Genomic DNA, 23,644 nt, shown 5'->3' with positions numbered 1-23,644 from the left:
GGGCCCCTGGGCAGAGAGAGAGGAGTGAGAGGATGGGTGGCGGTCAGGCCAATGGGATATTATCTCATCTCCCTTGGGTGGGATCCAGGTCTTTGCAGGCCCGATGAGGAGAAGAGGAAATTAAACCACTGGCTTTTGTTGTGGGTTTAAGGATCACAGAGGGAGACGAAGGAAGAATTGAGGGGTACCTTATATAAGAACAAATCAGTCAGTGTGTGTGTGTGTGTGTGTGTGTGTGTGTCCATGTGCCGTCATGCTGGGTGGAGTGGGGTCATCCACTTTTCAGACTAAAGCCATATCGTCTTCATAACCGCCGTCTGACCTTGATAAATCTCCGGCTTTGTAATTCAAACCTCCCGAGACAATTCTCTCTCACCTCTGAAGCATGTACCGCTGCCACTGATGTTGTCTTTCCTGTATGGCCGGCACTTTCACGTCTGTGTGAGAAGTTTTCCCACACTATCTATCACACTTTTCACAGACACTCCACTTGTTTTCTTGCTGCTTTTCCTCCAAAGCAGAATAATCACCCCTCCCCAGGACACCAGCTGACAAACACTTCAATAAGCTTGCCATTTTGTTTTGTTTTGTTTTAATTTTCTGCAGTTTGCATTAGCGGGGAATGATTGCATTCCTCTTGACACCCTGAATTAGATTATGACAAATGCATTCTTCAATCATCTCCTTTAATTTATCTGCACTACATGTATCTGCCAGAAATTCATGCTCAAACCGGTCTGTTTTCTGACAGCATCTTGTATCGTCTTCCTTGGCGTGATACGTTCAGTCACCATTCAAATCTAATTCCCAACATCTGAATAACATACGTGTTTCATTCCAAAGTCATTTTAAAAGAGTCACGCCTAACAAACTGACAATCAGCACCAACACATCATTTCATATCTCGTCTTATTTCAGCTACGAGACAAACTTCAGAGTTTAAACACAAATTGGAGTAAAACTTCTTTTTTTTATTCAGTAACTCTACCAATAAGAAAGCACTGACTTACAATAAACTGCTAATAACTGAATGCTCCATGAGCCTGGACTGACCCAAAACATAATTTCTATACAAGCCCATACACAAGCAAAAGATAATTGTCTTCATCTTATACAAAGGTACACACAAAATGCGTGTTACTGAACAAATGCAGCAATCCTGGAAATAAAACTAGTGCAAGAAACAAGCAAACCTCCAAACTCCATTGAAATAAGCCAATAAAATAACTACATGTCATACGACATACACAGAGGCAGATGGTAAAGATCATTCCGGATATTAAAAAAACAAACAAAAGAAACAATCTAAAGAAATGTTACATTGCCCACAAAATCACAGACATTTGGTGAGAAGAACAAACCCTTAATTCTAACATAAAGCGAGCAGCAGCAGTGGTGGCAGCGTAACAATCAGTTATTACCAGCTTTCTCCATAATCATAACCAGCATCAATACCGTGCATGATATAGCATGTTGTTATGAGAGAACCCTTAGCTTGCGCTCACAATAGATAATTTGCTGTGTAATTCTGGCTACATAATTGCTATCTCGTTAAGATTACGGGGCGCTGCAGGTGATTGTACCTTATGGATGATTTACTGCTGACAACCGACGCGTCTGTCTACCCAAACATCATTAAAGTCAAGGCTCCAGAGGCGCTCAAAGGCTTTCTGTTCCATTCCCCCCCCCCCAAGTTTGTGCACTCGCTGTGTAAAGTTTGCAGCACCTGGCAGGCTGCTGGTGTGCAGCGCAAACGCTCCCGGACGCGCTACACTTCGCTCTAAAAGCGCAGTAACCCACGCATTAGTGTGGAAGCGCTCACAATGGCTCATAATGCCGTTGTGGATGTCTGGGAATGCACCGACTGCCAAAAACAGTTGCAAGTTTTCCGGTAATATCCTACCTTTGCTGCCTCCGCCCGGGCTGAGCGCGCCGGTGTGGTCAAGTTTAATCCGTCTGTATGAAAAGTTAATTTCTTATTCCTCCGCGGACTTCACGTACAGAGAGCCATGCCTCCAGACGGACCCACCGCCTGTTCTGCAGAGCAGCGTTCCTGCGCTCACACACACCCCGCGCGCACACACACACATCCACACAAACACACACACACACGCAGCCAGCCAGTTCACTCCAGCAGGCACCTACAAGTAAACTGAGCCTCTCCAGCGGTGACATCACGAGTCACTATGGCAACTCTGACTCCACCCCAGTCCGGAGCTGAACTTACCTGTCTGACTACTCCACGACAAACACCTTCTGTCTCCCTGTGTGTACTGGGTAATAACTGCTGAGCCACAACATTTTTAGACACAGTAATCTATTGAGGATAAAGTAACACATGTACAACCAAAACACAAACACACATCACCTAGGTGATAAGCTTTGAGTGACAACATCTTCCCTGATGACTGATACTACTGATGCAAATTCACAGAGGTCACGATCGGTGCATGTCATGAAAAGGGTTTGCTTTGCATGTGTGCAGGCTGGATGGGCTGGTCTGAAAACAGCACACGAAATCCCTCTTGCACAATGCCTCGTACCTTTGCCTGAAGCTCCCCTGTGGCTCGGTGCCAGTCTCACCATTACCTCAATTGTTTTGGATACAAAGTCAGCTCGCCCCTCCCTTTTGTCTCCGCTGACCCAGAGCAAACAAACAGACAATGGCCAGGTGAGCCAAATGTCCACCGAGTGACTGCCTCCGTGTCGCCCTCCCCCATCAACCCACTGGACTTCAGAAAGCTGAGGCACGGGGGGAGACTTTATGATCAAGAAAAGCTCCAAAACAACACTGAGACATGTGTACTATACATGACATTGTCCTTCAGAATACACAAACCAGGCTGGAGCTATAAGCAAGTCCAATTATGGTGATCAAAACAGGCGTCGGAGTGTGTGGACGACTCAAACCGTTTGTGGTTCACATGTTTTCTGCTTGTGCTCCACAGCAGCTGTGGGAGGGAAACGTGACAGGCAGATTTATAGGATAGACTTCACATTTAACCTGCGGCAAAAAGAGAAAGGAGGAAATAGTTTTGTGGTTGCACTGTTGCCTCAGTCTGCAAAGGAAAATAAAAATACCTGTAGCTCCAAGAGTGGACAAAAGCCGTTAGAGGCTCACATGTGATTCTGTCAGTGCGTACATCAAACATTCAGCAGGGAACCTGTGCTGTCATCCCTCTTTTGTCTTCGATGTCATGTTCAGAATTGGTTCAGCGTTTTTGGAAAATATGCTGATGTGCTTTCTCATGAGAGTCAGATGAGAAGATTGATACCGCTTTTTGACTTGAATGGTGAATATGCAGCTGGAGTAGCCAGTTAGCTTAGCAAAAGAATTGGAAAAAGGCTCTGTCTGATTCCAGTCTTTGTAATAAGCTAAGCTAGCTGGTTCAAGCAGCATATCTATGCTATTCAACTATCTCTATACACACCATAGTGGTATCAATCTTCTCATCTAACTGAAGTACTGTTTTTCCCAAGATGTCAAAATGTCTTGAAATATTTGCAGCCTATTTGAATCACCAGATGTAGGACAAATTTGATTAAACTGAACTGAAGCATGTGTCTGATATTTTGGTAAATATAGCTGTTTCAGGAGGCCTGAAGAAGAAGAAGAAGAAGCTTTATTGTCACATGTAATCACTCTCAGTACAACATCCCATCCCTGAGGAGCAGTGGGCAGCCTGGGGACCAACTCCAGCTCTAAGTCAGCGCCTTGGTCAAGGGCACTGACAGGAGAATTTATTTTTGATGTTGGGGGGAAACTGGAGCCCCCGGAGAAAACCAATGCAAGGACGGGAGAACGAACTCCGCACAGAAAGGCCCTGGTCCTGCCAAACCCAGGGCCACTGTGCTGTGAGGCAACAGTGCTAACCAACGAGCCACTATGCTGCTTCATATTAAAAATGTTGACATAAAAACTGAAATAATAATTTTTTTGGGTCACTCTGGGGCAGAGCCATGAACACAAAACACAATCCCAGACAAATTATCACCTTATGAAGCTGACATAACTTTCTGATTGCATATTTACACATCCAGTGGAGATGGAGCAACATTAGCATTCACTGTTCACCAGCCAACATTAGCTGCTAAAAACAGCTGCCTGCTGCAGGACACAAGTTGGATTGAGCTTGCAGGACAGAAAACCAAAACAATGGCTGACAGACGCTAGAGCTTAGAGTGTCTGCAGAGGCAGGGAATTCTCTCTGGGTTCATATTACAACATACTAACTAGTGCAGCTTTAAAATCAACTGACTGTAATCTCTTAAATGAAACAAACAATATATTTATAACTCAGATAACAATTTGAGTCCGAACAAACAGCAGCCTTACACGCCCAGACCTCTCTCAATCCACTCACCTGCTCTCGCAGCCTTTCCTGGTGACCCATGATCGCTGAGGCATGATGCGGGTATTTCTGCTTCAAATGCTCCAGGAAGGCCTCCCTCTTCTTGTCCATGTCCGACGGCTGCATAGCTAGGATCTCTCTGGAGCTGCGGGCTCCACCTAACGTGTGCCTTCGAGGGACGGTGCGGCTGCCTTTGGCGTCCCCTCTCGAAGGGGCCGTCCCATTTGGGGAGGCCTGTCTGCGGCTTACGTGCTCGGCGTCCTCTGGGGACGTTACCTTCAGGTTGCTTTTGGTTTGTTCTGAGGGGACAGAGGGGACACAGAAGCAAGGGGTCAAAACACATGTACTGTTCTGATGTTTTGACATCAACAAGTGCATGCGTGTATGTTATTCTTCCATCGGTCATGAAGAGGGCATATGAAGGAAAATTCAACCATCTGAGGCTTTAATTTTGCCAAAATGGAGAAAACTGCACAGTCTGCCCAGTTCATTATATATTCATTTCAGCAATAAATCCACAATTTAATGTGGCAGACACAATATTGGTGATGAAAACACTGAATTCAAACTGTTGTTCAGGCTTATTTCCTTTTCAGCCAAAGATATGCATTCATGTAAGGAGACATAAGGAAGGAAAAACATCCAGAGCTTCTGTTTGTACATCCAGAGCTTTACAACATTTTGAGATTGAGCAGAAACAGTTGGAGGAAAAGCCTTCGTCTACTTTTGATAATTGTGTGACACAGCTGTGCTCCACTGAGTGCCATGGATGTCTAGTTTGCTCACAGCATTATATACAGTCACATGACATTATGCATGTTTCTGATTGAAAGCACACTCTACCGCAACTGGCAAATGTTCCCCTTCTATCGCATATGAAAACCCTTTCTTCAACAAAAAAGTGACATTAAGGATGAATATTTGATTTTATGGCAGAATGGAGATAACATAAGCACAACCTCCTTAGGCAAACGAACATCTTCACACATCTTTGTTATCTTGTCTTAAATCAGTCAGGGCCTGTGAAATACAATTAGAGGCCATCAATCTGAGAGCTTTACCATGAGATTCTGCAAGAGAGGAGAAGAGAATAAAGGAGAGAATACGGATGGCAGCAAAGGAGGAGAGCTGCTCGAGTGTGAAAACAGAGGGGAAAGAAGCAATAAAGCAAGCAGATCTGCTGCCTTGTTTTCTAGACAGGCAGGTAGAGCTATAATGTGTACCTTTCAGAGGGTAATGGCGGAAAATAAAGGACCTCTTACGGAGTTCAGCTCTTCAACAGTTGAAGGAGGACATTTCAAGTGATTTGCCACTATTTGGTGAGTGGTTTAATATGGCTTTCCCTTTCTTCTGTGAAAGCTTACAAGCATGCTGTGAGCCACGGATGAAAAGGAATTTCTTGCTTGCCTCTGAAAGACATGTTGGGACTGAGACAGAGGTCGCTTAATAGATCTAACTGGAGCAGTGACTTGGGACAGAAATAAAAATGCTTAGTAGCTGCAATGACTCGACTTCTATTTGTTTTCCTGTGCCATATTTCCCTCTGCTAAATTGCTCCTTTCACCCTCTCAATCCACGGCTTTTGTCTGTTTCACTTTGACCTGCAGATCTTTTAAAGAAAACACAGAGTGGCTGTGATCAGTAAACACAAAAAGCAGGCATAATTTTGCAGAAATACCAACTGGCGGTGCGTCACAATCAAGCTCCGTCACCAGCACCATCGGCCCAAACCCCCACCCTGCTGAAGTTCAGAGCCGCACTCGTCTCATGCACTTCCAATCCTATTTTTAACTCCCAAACAGTTTCCCCACTGCTAACCAAATTATGCTCAGCAGACAGAATAAACTCAAACCTCCAAAGGATCTGAATTAATTTGCGGGTGGCATGTCAGAAAGCTCATTACCTTCCCCAAGTGAACAATCTTTGTCTTCATCTGTTATTTCCTCTTCCATTGCACTTCGGGATCAAGACACACACACACACACACAAACAAACTCAGTGACGGTGAAAGAGCGAGGCTGGCAGAATCAGCTAACTGCTTGCTTGGAGATTCCAGACGTAGCTCACGTGGAAAAGGGGGCTTGAGATAGGCCCTGCCCCACAGCCCCAGGATAGACTGGTGGGGATTTAGAAAGTCAACTGCATTCCAGGGCACAGAGTGACTAGCCCCTCACCCTCAGGCAAAAAGCTCCTCTGCTGCCATGGAGGGGTCCTAGACTGAATGTAAATGTGTGTGAGAAAGAGAGAGTATACGGAGCGCTGCAAAAGACACTGACAAGAAGCACGTCATCTCCTCTTGAAACTGGACCCTGAGACTAACAGGTGTCAGTCAAACTGTCTGACAAACACACGCATATAGCATACGCACAGGCACAGACACAGACTCCCACACGGTCTGTTTATCAGGACTTTGTCTGCAAGCTGTCTCTTGTTTAATTCTCCGTCCCCGCAGAGGGGCCCACCAGACACGAGTATGCATCCAAATGTGTCATAACCTACTTCTGAGCCACATCCAAACTGCTCTCAGCGCAGAGCAGCCAGCTAATATGTGATCAAGTTATCTGATCAACACGACAGACTAAGACAAGCCTCGGTCCTGCAGGCAATGTTGTTTCCAATTAGGAACCTTGCGGGAGACACCACAGCCTTTGTGTTTGCTGCTACTCCGGGGTTTATGAAAAGCAACAACGTTCTGTTTGCCTGACAGTCAGCAAACGTGCTCGTCTTCATGCATTGTGCAAACATGTCACGGCGTTCATGGTATACCGGATATATGTGTGTTTATGCCTTGCCTTGCGATTCTGCGAGATCATTTCTTTGCAGCTGCTGATGTAAGTGATCTGATCAAAATGTGCGAGATGAAGGTGCAAATTGACGTACCTTAACAGGAAAACGTGAGGGGATCAATGGCCCGGTTTGTGGGCCATGTAATTGAAAGCGGTGGAGGGAGCGCATGAACAAACACAACGCAGCAGCTGACGGATAATGTCTAACATATGGAGACAAGTCTTGCTTCCACCCACTTTCTGTCTGCTTTCACTAGCTCACATGCTCAGGCACTTAGCCACAAAAGGCTGACAGTTCGCAGGCCAATAGACAGGGATCATGTCATTTAATTATACTGTGGAATTGAGTTAGCTCCATGCTATGGTCATCATTCAATTCCCAAACTGTTCAGTGAAGAAATGCTGTAATTTCCTTTTTTTGTTTCACTATCTTTACCTCAAGGTGCCTCATCTGTTCCTGCACAATTGAGTGATTTCCTAGGTTTCCCAGAATTATATGCGATGACCCTCGCATTGAGCGAGTCCTATATGAGCAAATGATGAGAGCAACAGCTATAGCATAGTAAAAATGGTATTTCAGTATAATGCAGGAAAGAAAGCAGGCAAAATAGTCCAGAAACAAGAACTTACTCAACCGACAAGCTGAATATTTTTGCTATATCACCAATAAGCATGTTTTATTGTTGATTTTTTGTGCCCAGTCAAGTGGCAAACTTACAACTACCCTTAAATATTTTATAAAGCTTCAGGGAAACGACATTTGACACATGGCAAACTTAAAATTTGATGTGCTATCAGGGGTTTTGCTTTTGCTCAAACATTTACAGTACATGAGATATTTGACAATATATAATCCAAAGTTGACTTAAAGAATGTCGAATGTGGTCTGAAATTTGAAATCTGAAGAAATGCCAGTGAAATTGTAAGGTTTTCATCTCAGCCATAGCAGTTAGTGTCAGTGCAATGACACAAACATCACAACCGACCAACAGGTCAGCCTTTGCAAACCCAAAGTCATAATTAAAGCAGCTCCTCCAAACCGACAATTACATCCTGTGGTCTGAACAACCTGCCTCGCTGCACTTTTACTGTCAGCATTCCAGGCCAAAAAATGACCTCCTTCTCCCAGAGCGTCACAGGGGATCTGCAAGTGAATTGTGTCTCGCTCCAGCAGCTTAAGAATGTGGCTCTCTCTTTCACAGCTGCCAGTGTTGAGTAAATGATGGTCTTCTCAGTTGAAAGACAATATGAAACACTTGCCCATGAGCACCCAGGTCTTATGAGGAGCAGGGCCTCCTGCTGTTTGCAGTTACTCTCAGGTTGTCACTTATTTATGGAGGAATGTTTCCCTGTGCACACTCTCCCACTCTCCCCTACTATTACTGTCCCATAACTGTGCAGTTAGATACAAAGCCCTGTTCTGTGCTCACATAGCAATACCCTGAAGCCATACACAGCGTGTACACAATGACAGCGCTGGTCCACTGTTGAGTATCTGACAGTATTTTTATTATGTAAAACTTATCAGAGTTGGGATATCAGATGATCCGTTCATGTGGAAATGAGCCAAGTGTACAAAAAGGATCTTATTTAAATACGATTAGAATAAATTAAGCTTCTAATACACTGCAATAATGTCCAATTTAACAAGTCGTCTGCACTATTACTGAGACTTAAAATCTGAAAAATGCTGCAAGTGGCCTGAAATAATAATGACCCATTAGAAGGTTTTTAGCCTTGCTAGCAGGGTGGCAGCCTGTTGGTCGAGTGGTCAACCGCTTTGTTCCAGGCTGAATGTTGAAACTTTGCCTCCAGCAACACCATAAAAAACACATTTGTGGTTTTAAATTAAATGTCCTGACAACTACTGGGTGCATTGCGGAGGTGGAAATTAGGCCTATGAATCACTTTTCATTCTTTCAAAGCTAAGCAGTCTCATTAATGTTTAAATGCACTTCAAATAAAATGCGTATCTTCTTGCAAAAGCTGATCAAAACCGTGGACATATTTTCGCAACCCTCTGCATCTTGTGCCCAAAGAACCTTTGTTTTCCCATCAGTCATCCTTCCTGTACCAGACAGAGACCACCTGATTCCATGCCCTTCACTTATCACGTTACTTTCTTCCGCTCACAGCCAGCGCTGCACAGTGACCCTGCCAAGCTACAGCAGAAGGCTTATGTGTGAGAGTCTGTGGAGGTGACCCGCACAAAAGCCCACAGAAAAAGAAGCTGACTTCCACACCGACTTGCCACTGATTGCTGATCCCACAGATAAGATCCTTCCGTGCAGGTAACTGACACCTGAGTTCGAAAATGCCCCCGCAATGCAGCCCGGCCACATTTTTCACACCAAACACACACAGACATTCATGCAGGAAATGTCTGACTTCCTATCTGGGTATCTGTTTCGCTCTTTGCATGTCTAAGTCATAAAAACTACAACATTCAGGCATGTCAACACTTCTGAATTTTGCACACAATGGGAAAAACATGCCTTGTGCGAAAGTGATTCCTTCCAGAGAGAAGGGGAAAATAGAAGCCTTTCATAAATAGGAGGGATTTCATTTCTGGTTTAGCCTCAGGCTCGCTGCCAAAGAAAATTGTCCACATATGAAGTCCACCAATCAGAGAGAGCATGGTGAATGAGGCGACCTTCACCCCCAAGTCCCTCCCTTCAACAGGCTGAGGATCAGTGCTGCTTTGTTTTCATTTGGGAGGTTGATTATATGAGTTTCAGGTCAGAATGTCACAATTCCTGCAGAACAACAGGCTCTTATGATCTATTTCCTCTCTTTACGCTCTCTTAGCACAGAACCTGCATTAATTAATTCAGTATCAGTTTGAGTTTTTACATAATTCTTATAGTATTAGTGCGTACTGAACTTTTTCCTGTTTTTTCTCCATTCACTTTGTGGCTCGAGTCCACTGTGAGAGCGTTCGCCCTTAGCTGTGGTGTCCATGTGGGATGTTGGCACTGTCATACTGTGAACTACAGTAAACTCAACGGATGCCATTGTTTCTCAGCTCAGCTCGTCCCCCCAAGTAAACATGTCCTGTCCTCCAGGAATAAAATACAATAAAATAAAACACCACACATGAATTATACATGTGAATCTGACAAATGAAATCTCATTAGCGGCTTAAAAATACGTCACTGGGATTTCAGATATCAGATTCCTCTCCTCTCACATGATGGGATTTTCCTCTTCTCCTCATGTTTTTGCATCTATTCTTCTTCTCTATCTTTCTGTCTCTTTTTCCCATCCATTCCCCCCTCTGTTTCTCACCTAATGAGGCATCTCCCAGCTGCTGTACTGCTGTTAATGAACATTGGCCCCCACCCTGTTAGCTAAGACCACAGGAACATCTGTCTCAGCTCAGACTTGCAGACACCCAGACCTCTGTGGTACATGCACTGATTGCGCTGCACCTTTCAATTAAGATACATGTGTGTGTGTGTGGATATGCACAATAAGAATGTGCGTGTGTGTAGTCAGATACACATGCCTATCCAGACTTTCCACTCTGGTGAAGCCTTATAAACAGACGGGTCTGCCAACCTGACAGGCAGCCGGCCAAAAGATATGAGTTACAGACGTGTGGTCTGGTGTGTGAGTGTGGGTGTCAGCGCTGGGAATAGTCGCAGCGGTGGGGTGAGCGGATGCGATATCAAAACAGCTATGGAACAGCAGAGAACGTGACGGCTTAACATTGCAAAATAAAGGTTAAATACATTTCTATCACACAGGAGACTCCCAGAATATTCAAGTAAAGCTCTTTTACCGTAGCTGGAGTCAATGGGGCATGGCAAATTGATTTTTACTGCTGCTTTACCTCCAAGTGGAATTTCTTATCCTGAGTGGGTTTGACTTGTAGATCTTTAACTCAAGTGAAACGTTAATGCACTTCCTACTGAATGGACTACAACTTCGATAAAGTTTAACTTTCTGGAATAAGGCTGTTCCACTGTCCTTGTGGAAGTAAATAAGAATTAAATCCTGGGTAAAATCACTATTCGCACGTCTGCAGATCAATCATTTTGCTCTCGGCCTTCTCTGCCTCCCTCAGCCCTCCTTCTTCTTCTGCCACTGAAAGACAAACAAGGCAAACAAGCCGAGGGGAGTTGAGAGACGAGCCGCTGGCAGAGCAGGCCTGGTTCTGATACTTCCCTCTAAGACAGCCAAAGGACAGCTCAAACAAACAGCTCTGTTTATTGGCCGGCTCCGCTCCTCAGCACAAACGCCGTGTCTGCCTGCTACCCTTCTCTAACACACATCAGCCCCAGATCAATCTGAAGCGAATAACCGGCTATTGCCTCCTCTGTCCTAAACAAGTTGTTGCTACTTTTGAGGTGCACTGCATTTTCTTCACACCAGGGGGTGCTGTTGCATGCACCGGGCATGTTGTGCAACGATGAGGAGGAAATTACAGAGTGTGTGCCTGTGGATGGGAGCGTGTGAAAGAGAAAATAAGAATAAGATGGTGTGTTTGTGTGCCGCCTCAGTTGCGCACGAGGAAATAAGCTCTGCAATATTTCCTTTGTCATTTATTAACTGAGACACTAAGTGCTGCTTAATGAAGCGCCATGTTTGTTAGTGTGTCTCTGTGTGCAATTATGTGTGCGCGTGTGTGCACATGTGTTTGCCAGTAAACCCAGGCAGTGTGTACACTTCATTAACTCGTGGCCAGAGTAGGTGTAAGTGAACCTAGCCACTGGCTCAGATGTCTGCTGGTCTCCCGTGACAACCGTCTCTGGGCCAACGGTGAGGCCAGCGGCGTCCTGAGGGGAAGGGATGGAGAGATGCTGAGAACAGCTGCAGCTGGGAGGAGGACATCCACCCGGGAGCCGCAGAGGAAGAATCTGCTACCTCTTCTCCCCTGCTGAAGAGAAACTTGTTCTTTGGAATGTGACTCGCTCCGGGCTGACCGCCTCGTGAGAGCCAGGATCTCCTGAGGTGATCCAGCCTGAACTCACTCCCTGGATGGAACGTAAGAGGGCACTGGGCTAGAAAATATCTCAGTGCAGTTAATTTAATCACACCAAATCCCCAGTGTGAGTGACTCATCTGTTAAACAGCCTAATAAGTGTGACAAGGGCCGGGTATCATTTGAAACTGTTTAAAACTAGTGAACAACTCGATATCTGAGTTTCAAAGTGGAAAAGGGACGGAAATATTAAACTGAAAGATTAAATATGAGAGTTATCATGAAATATAATTCAGCAGCACCACAAAATACAGCCTCCAGTATGGCTATAAAGTTGAACCACCGCCACTCTGAAACAGTTTCAACCAAAACTGAACATTATAACCCTCATGCAGGGCTGCTGTATGTATATAGAGTTCACTACTTATGGACCTAATAAGCTAGCTGGCTTCTTTCTTTCTTTTGGGGAGAACTGATCCTTTAAGCCTGTGGCTGCCTGGGAGTCCATCATCCCTCTGCTGAACTCTGGCCATGTAATGATAATTTCACTGTGGACATCAGCTCTGCCGACACAGTTTTGCTGCAGCCTGTCCATCAGCCTGCAGAGTGTTGCCTCTGTATTGCAACAGGCAGGAAGTCAGGAAAAGTTGAATTCTCAGGCCTCCCTCCAACTGTGTGCTTGTTGATAAGTTATCTCCAATCTGCTTTGGCAAGTTTTCTGTGTCAACAAATTCAAAACAAGTGCACACAGCAGAAACGCACTCGTGATATCAACATGTATACAAAGGCATACACAGGCACACAAGCATATACGGTGAATGAATGACATGGCTGTCTTTGCACAAACACAGGGGGAAGCACCGGCTCTTCTTATCATGTGATAATTAGATACAGTAGGACACATTTTAAGACAGATGTACAAGAAGGCGCACATCACAGCAAAGTCCGAGGCAAATTAAAGCAACTTTGGTCCCCTTTGCTGCAGTGAGTTAACTATGCGTTCAGCCTGCACATGGCTTCCATTTAAATATGTCTTTCAATATGCCTGCTCCCTCACAAGTTTATTAAAAAGTGATTGCGCTGCAATTGACTCTCTTCATAGTGATAAGCAGCTTAGGGCCCGGACTTGCCAGCCAGTCAATCATGTCTTCCTCACTTTCCTCTCTGCACTGCGTATCTCTTCCTCTCCCTCCCTTTTTCTCCGCATGCTAGCGCAGCGTAACCGGCGTAAACTTAAAGCTTATTACAGCCCAGCAGCTCAGGAATACAACGGAAGTGAAATGCGTTACTGAATCATATGATACCAAATCAGCATTTGTCACACCAAAACTAGGCATCAGGCTGAAGAATAAAAGATATTATTTAATATTGTAGGTATGTATTATCTTAAAATGTGCCACTCAGTTCTCCTCAAATTGCATTATATTCCCCAAACAGACAAAGCTAAGTGTTTACATCTGTGTGTGTTACAGAGCTGATGAAGCTGAGTGGCTCCAGCCTGCTTTGGAAGAGGTGAGTGCTGCTGGAGCTGATAAGTGATGCAGGTGGTGGAGGGATGTGAAATAGGCCCCGAGGAGGGGGAGCCACTCTGAGAATCCTGGGAACAGTAGCGCCTCTGTCCCAGGCTTTATCTGCGAAACCTGCTGTGTGCTGTCCGTGTGTCCATGGCTGTCTGTCCTGGTATGGATGTGTGTGTGTGTGGGTCAGTGGGTGGACCGTATCCAAGCTTAAGGCTCTGTGGAGCAGAAGGGGCTGGAAGGTTTGTGAATGTGGACCAGCTTGGCCAGACCTATTCAGAGGGAGGGAGAAAATGCCTTATGCATAAAGTGTTCGTAAACTGTAGCCGTGTAGCCTAAGTGCATTCTTTCCCCTCACCGCTCTGTGTAAATACCGGGAATATTAATGATCTGTAGTTCAATGCAGGTGATCAACTTGAGTGGAAGAAACAACATAAGCTTTATTATCACAGTGTGGTTGCAGCAACGGAAATGTTGCAGCTTTCCCATGGTAGAGGAGGAGAAAAAGTGAGAGCCTGCAAAGTTTAATAGTTTCACCACAGTGGGGCCATAAGGCACAGCCAGGCAGCGATCAGGTCCAGGGTGTATGGATGGCAGAGGAGTGGGAACAATGCTAACCGCACAGCAGTGCCAGTGATCGATTTTACTCACATGAAACAGTTAGCTGGCATCATGTTGCCTCCTGGTGTTATTGGCCTCTGTGCTGTAATTTTCTGCAACAGTTGTGAGGAATTTCACATTTTGGATCTAATTTAACATCATACTAAATTGCTCAGCCCCTCCTCCCTTAATGGCCTTTACTATAAAAGAGGGGGTGCAACACACCAGGCCAGGCATTGGGAGTTCATATTAGAGAGACAACTAAAGGAACAACTTAAAAGGTGCCGCAATCAATATTGTCTTATGAACTGTAATTGTCTTGCAAATGAAAAGTCACAGATTTAATGGGTGCAATAGCCAGTGTGGCTATTAAGAGCTCTGCCCACGTGTAATAAAAATCTACCTGCTCACAGTGTATTAAGCATGTAGTGCACTGATATTTTAGCTGTGCAAAGGGATGGAAAAGGCCACTGTTATGGTCCTTAAAGACAACAATCAAAGCAAATTTAAAATGTCCCACTGGCGTGACCTCCCTGGCTTGAAATGGATGCTTAGTGCTGCATGGTCTGCACCAAAAAGGAAAGTACAAACTATTCATGTGGACAGGCACTAAGCCCTTCCTTCATGTGCTATTAAGTTAGTTAAATGCTAATGCCCTTAGGGCTGGTTTTATAAGGCTCTCTCCTCGTTGGGAGAGTCAGCTCTGCTTACCCTTTGCTCTGTGGCAGAGGCGGGAATAGGCCTGAAATATATTTGTTTTAGCACAAGTCTAAAAATAACCCCAGGAAAAAGCACACAAGACACAACGACTCCACGATTTCAGCGGAGGAAAAGACATTTTCAGAGATCCTACTATTTCAGCCTCAGGAGCTGGCCAGACTCTACCGGCCTGCGAGTTCTCTGATTGGTTATTAATGACATCATCCCCAGGGCCAGTCCTCCTCCCAGCCCGACGATGTCATCAGTGCTGAAGCATCTCAGTGATGTAATGCAGGGAGGGCCATGACAACCTCTCAAGTATCACCCCTTATTTTTCCTCTCCTTCCTCCTCTCCCATTCCTCTCTCCCTCCTTTCATTCCGCCCCTCCTGCCCATCAGCTGCATCCAGATAAAAATCCCTTCTCACCTGTTTATTAGCGCTCAAATACAGGGCACAGATTTGCAGTTAAGCCCAGAGCTATTAAGGGCTCTTTTTTAAATGGCTTCTTAAAGGACAAGGAGAAATGACAGGAGGAGAGCATTTACATCTGCTAATCCTGTCTGCGTCCTGCAGCTGTAATTAAAATATGGATCAGAGATCATGGCTATTATTTTTTTTTTTCCCACAAGGTGTGAGTAAAGCCAGGAAAACCCAGGTGGGCATGACATCATTAAATTGTAGTTATAATCACTGTGGATAAAGAGCCCTTCTGTGTTCTTCGATACACACAACTACAAGACAGAGTGTGATGAGAGCCTTAAACACACACAAAAACCTTTAACTAACAAAAAGTTCTTAGACATGAGTTCACACAAATGTGCAGTCCTACATTTGAGTGTTATGTCACTTTGTTCCCATTTGATTTATTCAGACCATTTCATGTTTTTGGCAAGGCCTCCACATCTGTTTTTTAATCACAATTTGTGAGAGAGTGTGTGTCTGTGTGTGTGTACATACGTGTCCTGGGCAAACATCCAGAGCTCAAGCGGATTAGCAAGGGGACTCTACCCTGATCAAAGCAGCACAGAATCCAGCTTACTGGGACATACTGTGTTACACATAACCCCCATGGAAATGATACTGTACATGCTGCACGCCCATAGACCGACAACTGCAGTGCAGCACGGACCCTTTAAAGGGGACAATTTAAGAAATCTTCTTATCATCTCGACAAATGGAAATCAGTGAACTGACACTCAAACTAAGTGCTGTCATCAGGTTTGAAGTGTGCAGCTGCTCCATAGAGACTGTGCCGATTAATAGTCCAAAGAGAATCTATTGGTTGTTTCTGGAAGAGCACAGAGGAGAGATTTTCTCTCAGTGGTGCAGATACAGTTTTGGTTCAGAGTTTACGACAGCACACTAACAAAATGAAGCCCTATATAAAGCAAAATTCAAACGTTCCCAGGGTCTATAAAGCCTAACGCGTTTAATAGCACATGCTTATCATAAGGAGAATAATGCGTGTAACTCAGTGGGTTTGCAGAATGTAACAAAGTCCGTGGCTGCTATGGCATCTCTCCTTTCCGCTATATATTTGGAAATAAAAAAAAAAACAAGCAGTTTGAAGAGTTGTTAGTGGTGACAAATCCACAGAGAATTATCACCTGACACTTTCCCTCAACTCTGAAGTTTCAAGCAGGAGATTTAACTACACCTTGACAGGCTTTTGTCATAACTTTTGATGTTAAAGTCGATGCAAGTGTTGGAACAGTGTAAACACAACACACATACGAGATCAGGGACAAAAACAGTCCTTAGTTACAACCCCGCTGTCCAACAATGCACATAAAGCCTTGCTGCACATCTGCAGCATTTTCGTGGGTCTGTCACGATTATTGGTCGGCTCTAATTGGGGCACGCTGATACCAAGTAAGGCATGCATTATGAATGCACTCCCAGTAAATTCAGATTGAGATAGTGACTGTAATTAAGTCATTCTCCAGCTCCACGGAGAGTCCTCCATCAAACTGTCTGAGCTTGACTGAGAGACCAAATGGGACGTGTCTGAGTCTAATAATAAAAGGCCTCCTCAGCCATGGCTGGGGTCTGTCCGCCTGAGCGGATACCGAGCAGCGTTTGGCTAAATCTACAGGAAGCTTTAACACAAATTAACATCTTAATATGTGAATAAGGCACATTCCTCCTTTTCAGAGCCTTATTGTATGACTAGGACAGGCCACATTTAAACACAGCCACACGCGCACACCCATGCAGATAGCTGATACAGTACCCCGCTCCTTCCCTCGGCTTCATTATGTACGTAGTGAGATGGTTATTTTGTGATGCCTCTGTGGCTAACCACCGTCATCCACCACCTAATGGCTTTAGCATGTGCCTGGCAGCGCATTGGCTCTGGCGGTCTCAGATCTTAGAGAGCTGAAATGAAGCGGGGCATTGTTGTGCCGCTGCCGGGGAGGACACACACTCTTGTGAAAGGAAAACCTGACGGGAAGGAAACTTCGAAACAAAGTGCTAAGAAAAGGTGATAAAGGGTACAAGGGGACGGAACTGTGTGTCGCTGTGTGGTGAACGTGTGTGTTAAGGGGCTGTTTCCCCTCTTCCTGCCATTATAAAAACTGATGGAAATGTTCAGAAGTTTGTGGAATGTCCTGTGGCCTTGAATTTTAAGGTAGAGGCAGAGTGGGATCTTGGGGGAATGGAAACTCTAAGCAAACCAATTACTAGCCATAGTTTTCCTCCATTTATGGGAAATGTAATGATAGACTGGTAAACCTTAAGACGGCCTCATTATAGATATTATCTGTAAAGGCGAGCTTTAAAGTATAATGTTTCTCAACATGTCTTGTGAAGGAGCTTTTCAGTTAAAAACTCAGACGAGAACCCCGTCACTACTGGGCAAGCTGAGATGGAAAATACCTAAGACCTATTATGATTTTCAGCCATAAAGACTAAAATATCACAAAAATATTTTCACACTGGGGACTTATTTAGCTTTTATTAACACTGGCAATAGCATTGAACCATATTCAGGATGCTGAGGTGAAGCAGAAAGGTGAAAGACTTCCACTCTGACATTGAAAATGTCAGGTTTTACAAGACAGCTTTCATTACTCCGAGGGGAGCCTGGGGGGAACAGCTCACTGGCACAGGTGTGCAGTCTGAACCAGAAGATCTAGAGGTAAAAAAGGCTAAAAAAAACCCCCCCAACTCTGATTATTTATTAACTGAAAAAGTTCTTCAAAGAGACGCACATCATAGACTATCCTGACTAAAGTCAAGAGATATTTCATTTGTTTTTTAATGACAACGAATTCAATAAAAAGACAAAAGACACAATTAAACAATGAGTTCTTGCCTATATTCCTCTGTGAAGAACACATACACGAGCCACACCATTGCACAGGATGATACAGTCTGTACTTACTGTAGTTTATTTGAGCCCCGTCTCATTCCCAGGGCATCAAATATCAACATTTTATCATGCTCTTCGGCTCACAGAGTTCCCAGATGCACCAGGCTTTAAACAAACTGTAAGGCAAACATAGCAACTGCTCCATCTGACATAGTGGAAATAGCGACAAAGTCCTTCGAGGGGTGGAGGTCAGTGTAGAGAGACACACACAAATCTTTCACCCAGAGATGGGGGTTCGTGTCCTGTGTGACACCAAAAGTCAACAACTTTTCTTAAACCTCACCAACTGGCAAGTGTTTCACAACAGTGACCGTGTGACAACGTTAACCAAGTCCTCGAAAAACACTGGGTGGCACACGCATTTGATGACCTCGCATAAGAATGTGTTGTTTATTCTGAGTTGATGCCGTCCTGGTGCCAGCAAAGACACCAAGTCTGTGAGTGAAAATGCCCCCCAACAAGTACAACTGCACTCCTGTTTGAGAGATGTTTGCTAAAAACGACAGTATCCAGCTGTTTTTAATTATTTAGCCTTAAAAATACATATTCATGGCCAAAGATTTATGTCTTCAGTTGCAATGAATGGGCTGGGAAACTCCTCAAGTACTGAGAGATTGTTGTTGGTTTTGGTCTTTTCATGGGATTTGTTAAGAACAATAAAGCCAGCCAGCCTTATCCTTTAATAAGACTAAGAGTCTACTGCTGTGCTGGTGGCTTTGTGAGGCTGTAATGCTCATTGTAAAGAAAAACAAGCCGCTAGATGCATAACTCAAAGTGGACAAAATTGGACAAATTGAAATTTTGGCCTGATGATGGTGCTTGATGAAAATCAGTCAAGTCACCACAGCAATCGACCTGCTGGTGACACTAGAGGAAAAGTTAGGCCATCACCAAAGTTAGGGTTTCTCTAAAATTAGTTCTTAAGATAACTGACTAACAACTAAAAATGGCGTCAAGAGGAAAACTCATGGAATAACCAAAGTCAGTAGGGTTCATCCTGTGGGGATCATGAATGCCAAAAACATGACAGTCCATTAAAAAGTTGAGGTATTTCAGCCTCAACCAAAGCGGTGGACCAATCGACCGACAGACCAGCGCTGACATCTGTAGAGCCACACCGCTAACGTGGCTAAAAATAGCTTTGAAACTGGCATTGCAGCCACAAAACTTCCCAGTCGCTGAATGCTTTAGCTATCACGTGTGTGAAAAAATCTGTTATCAGCTGCAGTGCGGATTTGAAGTTAAGAGGTGTCACACTTGTATAATCCTACTACTACTTAAATAAAGTCCTCAGAGTAAACAGACTCGATTCTGTGCCTTCACGTATCCATGCACGCTGCGAAAGTGGCAACTCTCTCCGTATATCATCACATTTAGCCTGAAATGGTTTTATTTGACGTTCTGCTCTGCCGGGCCTCTTTCCAGTATTTACATGGTCGAGTCTATTATCAGTCCGAGCAGGAAGGAGTTCTTTAAACAGACCAAAACGGGCCATGCACAAGCAGAAGACAGGCTTCCTCAAAACTTCCAGCTCCAGAGCTCAGGTAGCTGCTGTTCCTAGAATAGCCCGGCTTAACAAAACATCCTGTGTGTCACAGGCTTTGCAGAATATTTTCAGAAATAGGAGTTTTATAATCTGTACCGTGGCTAAATGAGAGCGCGTTGAGTTTGTCAGGCGGAGGGGTAATTATGAAATCATGCCACGATAATGACTCATTAGCAAGCGGTCAATTCGGTCGATAGAGAACATAAAAAAGCAACATCTAAGGAAAAAGGGCAAGAGCAGCAGGTTGTTAAATAGGGCTTGGGACTGAAGTCTCATCCATATTTATTGGGATTATGCGGCTTTAATACTCAAATGCAGACTTTTCTTAATTAACAACGCTTTATGGGGACAGAAAACCTCGAGTGCTTTCTACGCTTTCAGAGCGAGAGAATGGCGCAAGCACAATTTTACAAGCCTGACAGATACAGGCATTTGTAGATTCATAGAGACAAATTAGAGTTACATCGCTCTCATTTTTGCTGGAGCAAAGACATACAACTTCTTTTTTATGTGTGCACAAAGCATGTCTGTCAGTGGGCTAAAATAGTCCCGGTATGTTCCTGTGTGTTGCGGGAGGCTTCACGTCAAAGCAAATGCTCAAAGGAGCAGACAGATGGGAGAGGCAGAGGGATGTTTACACAGGGAGAAAAGAGCTGGGGGGGTTAATAGCGACTGAAGAGCGCCAGAGCAGTGTCCGCTCGAGCCTCTCCCGCCTCCGTCTGAGCCTGTGGGTGGGGAACATTTGTCTTACCCCCTTTCTCATTATTGCCAGAGAAAGAGGTGATGGTCAAACATGTGACTTCACTGAATAGGTGGAGTCAATGAAGTGTGTGCGGACGTCACCGGGGAATAAAGAGTGAGGAAAAAGATGGTTTTTAACTTTTATGTCACTGAAATACGCCATTTTTATAAGAATGAAGACTTATTTCCTGGGTAAAAAAAAAACACTTTTATGACCAATCACCAGATGTTTTACAGCGGTGCTCTTTCTGTGGGCCCGCCCGTTTGTAACTTAACTTTTCCAACATGCTCTTTGCAGCAGGAGCCTACAGAAAATCTAATTTTATGTCTTGGCAAATTTTCCATTCAGCTCCACCAGCATCCAGCATCACAACAGGAAGCGTGATTTCCCTCTGTGGATAATCCTTGTCACAGCAAAGCCTACAGCGACGACTCCAGAAAATGCTGAGGTCTCACATAAGCCTCTACCATTGCCCAACAGCACAGCAATAAAAGACAACACCACCACCATGTGTACCCGTTTTTTTAGAACTCTGCGGGACATTTTTTGCACCCTGAGATGTTGCTTTGAAGCAGAAGTTGTTCTCTTTTGCTTTAGATTTCTTTCATTCAGACCAATATCAAATGAGAAAGGGAATGGGAAAAGAGGGAAAACTGTGGAGACTGAGACTAATGAGTCATTATTCATTAGTGAATCACTGCCTTATTAAATAATTTCCTGCTGGTTTTTCACATTTCTTGTCATTCAAATGTTGACATTAGCCGCTGACAGAAAGTAATTTCCCTTGCATCCAAGAGGAACGCGAAAAGTCTACGTGTGTAATAGAAATGGCTTATCTTCTGCTCCTATAAAGAGGGGCAAGATAAGGTGTTAAACGCTGTACTGTCGCCCCGTCATTGCAGGAATAAAAAGATTTGCAAAGAGTGCCTTCAACTGTTCCACAGAAAATGATTTGGCCCGAATGAGGTCAATTTCCAACGACCAGAAGTCAATTAATGTGACGGAGATTCTGTCTGATTACACCTCGCCATCATCCGCACCTCTATCAGACTGCAGTTGTTTTGACCGTAAGCACAGCTTCTAGTCTAAGCCGCTGAAACATCTCAGAGATCAGATGTTTGGAGCTAATTGAGAATGTAATTTGCCTGAGACAAAATCACCAAGCTTACTGAGCAAAACTGTTAAAATGATACCAGCGGTGGACACTTCACTGTCCCAGAAGAAGTGAGGTGACCCTGTGAAGGAAGCCGCTTGTGATCAACTTGGCTGGGATGGAAGAAACAGAAGCAGTTTTAACATTTAACATTTAACAAGAATTGTTTGCTTCCACCAACCAGTCAGTGACCTTTGACCTTTTAGATCATCACTTCATCATTCTATCCTAGGAGACATTTGTGTGAAATTTTAAAAAGCAGTGTATGGATTCCCGAGTTATGGCAAGAAACGTGTTTTGTGAGGTCGCAGATGACCAAAAATCAGTTCATCCGTAAGTCCAAGTGGACGTTTGTGCCACATCTGATGACATTCCCTCAAGGCCTCGCTGAGATATCGCGTTCACAAGAACGGGATGGGCAGACAACCTGAAAACATAATGCCCCCGGCCACGGCTATCGCTGGCACGAAAGGCATAAAAAAAAAGTCAACATCTCTTTCCAGAATCAGTGTCCCTGCTGCTCTGAATAATCCACACAATCAGATGAAAGATTTTCATTGGAAAATATGAAGCCAGTTGATAATGTGGTCTAAAATTAACATTTGTTTGTGTGTTCACTGCCCCTCTGACACTGTTTTAAGTCACAAGCAAAACACGCATTAACAGCATTTTCTCTCCCGTTTCGTTTTTTTTTTTTTTTGACAAACGCAACCCACTTTGGGGAGCTGCGTTCGGTGGCAATGCTTTTCATATCCATAACTCAAGCGCAAACAGTAGCTGAAATGAAAGCTCTGTAATGAGGTTTGATCAAACCCTGAAGCTCAATGAGACGTGGCGCAAGTTGGCTCGGGGCCCAATGAGGGATGACAGTGCAGACAGCTCGCAGGAGAAACACCTGGTCAGGCCTCGCCCCCGGCCTCGGCGCCGCTCGGCCACATGCCACCGGCCCAGGTGTGTTTCCACCGAGCTCAATGTCCCGTGGCAGCCATCAAACTCCACGGCTCCCGATTTGCATCAGCTTGTACATATGGCTCAGGTTAGTTCTTGATCTCCCGCTCAGATCCAGACATGATCTGTTGTGTCTGGATGCTGACGCAAGAGAGCGGTCCAGCCAGGTAATCAAGTGGTCAAGACGTAACCTTAGTGTCCCATAATGATATCAGACAAATGGAGACATATGGTCAGGAGCTACTGTGTGCCTTTGCTTGTAAAAAACACTGCCAGAATCACAGCGCCTCATATGCTAGCACTTAGACAAATAGCTTGGCTGAATCGAACTGGCAGCCAAAGCAATGCCTTCCAGTTAATAACAGTTTCCTCTGGTCTTGTGAGAAAATTGACAACTTGCTACATCAGCAGAGCACAGAGAAAACTTGTGAGAGACAGTCTAGCGCTGTCAGAGCCAGAACGAGTGATGAGGGATGAGGTTCAGGGGCTCTGGAAGGGGTGCAAGGGTGCAAGCTCGTTTGTCTTTCTGACGAGGCGCTCCTCTCTGACCTGTTTACCTTCCCTCCCAGCAGGGGAACCAAAGTTGATATACTCATTGCTGAAAGAGACACCACAAATCACACCCGTCACTGAGCACCTCACTTGTAAAAAGCAGCTTTATGGAAAATTTGCATACCTGTGATTGTCCAGAACACAAAAAAACAGGCTAAACCCAAAAAATGGGTAATTAGCGGGCTGCCTAAGGATGCTAAAAAGAACACATTTAACAAGGAAATGTGTTTTTAACAGGTTTTTTTCCCTGATACGTTGCTGCTTTTGCTGATTATTTATTAGGTTTATGCAGATTTCTGCCGATTTTATGGTGATATAAAAAGACGCTTTAAACTGAGTTTGACATTCACATCAAACACATGTGAAATTAACTTTTTTCTAAATTTATTTTTCCATTTGCCTGCGCTTGGGCAGGCCAGTTTTCTCCAGATGTAAATCTACTCAA

At 44.4% G+C, this 23,644-nt stretch overlaps 1 protein-coding gene across 15 annotated transcripts in view; it reads right to left on the bottom strand.

Annotated features, from left to right (window-relative positions):
• The window catches only part of kiaa1217 (KIAA1217 ortholog), a 106,931-nt gene that overhangs the window by 40,375 nt on the left and 42,912 nt on the right, over positions 1-23,644 (bottom strand). For all 15 annotated transcript variants that reach the window (XM_076761293.1, XM_076761294.1, XM_076761288.1 and 12 more), the window contains exon 2: positions 4,365-4,651. In XM_076761293.1, coding sequence (XP_076617408.1) covers positions 4,365-4,651 — 287 coding nt within the window. The remainder of the gene's footprint in view (positions 1-4,364; positions 4,652-23,644) is intronic.

The sequence above is a fragment of the Chaetodon auriga genome, chromosome 21 (assembly GCF_051107435.1).
Source record: "Chaetodon auriga isolate fChaAug3 chromosome 21, fChaAug3.hap1, whole genome shotgun sequence".
Lineage (NCBI taxonomy): Eukaryota > Metazoa > Chordata > Actinopteri > Chaetodontiformes > Chaetodontidae > Chaetodon > Chaetodon auriga.
This window is presented reverse-complemented; position numbering and strand designations above follow the sequence as displayed.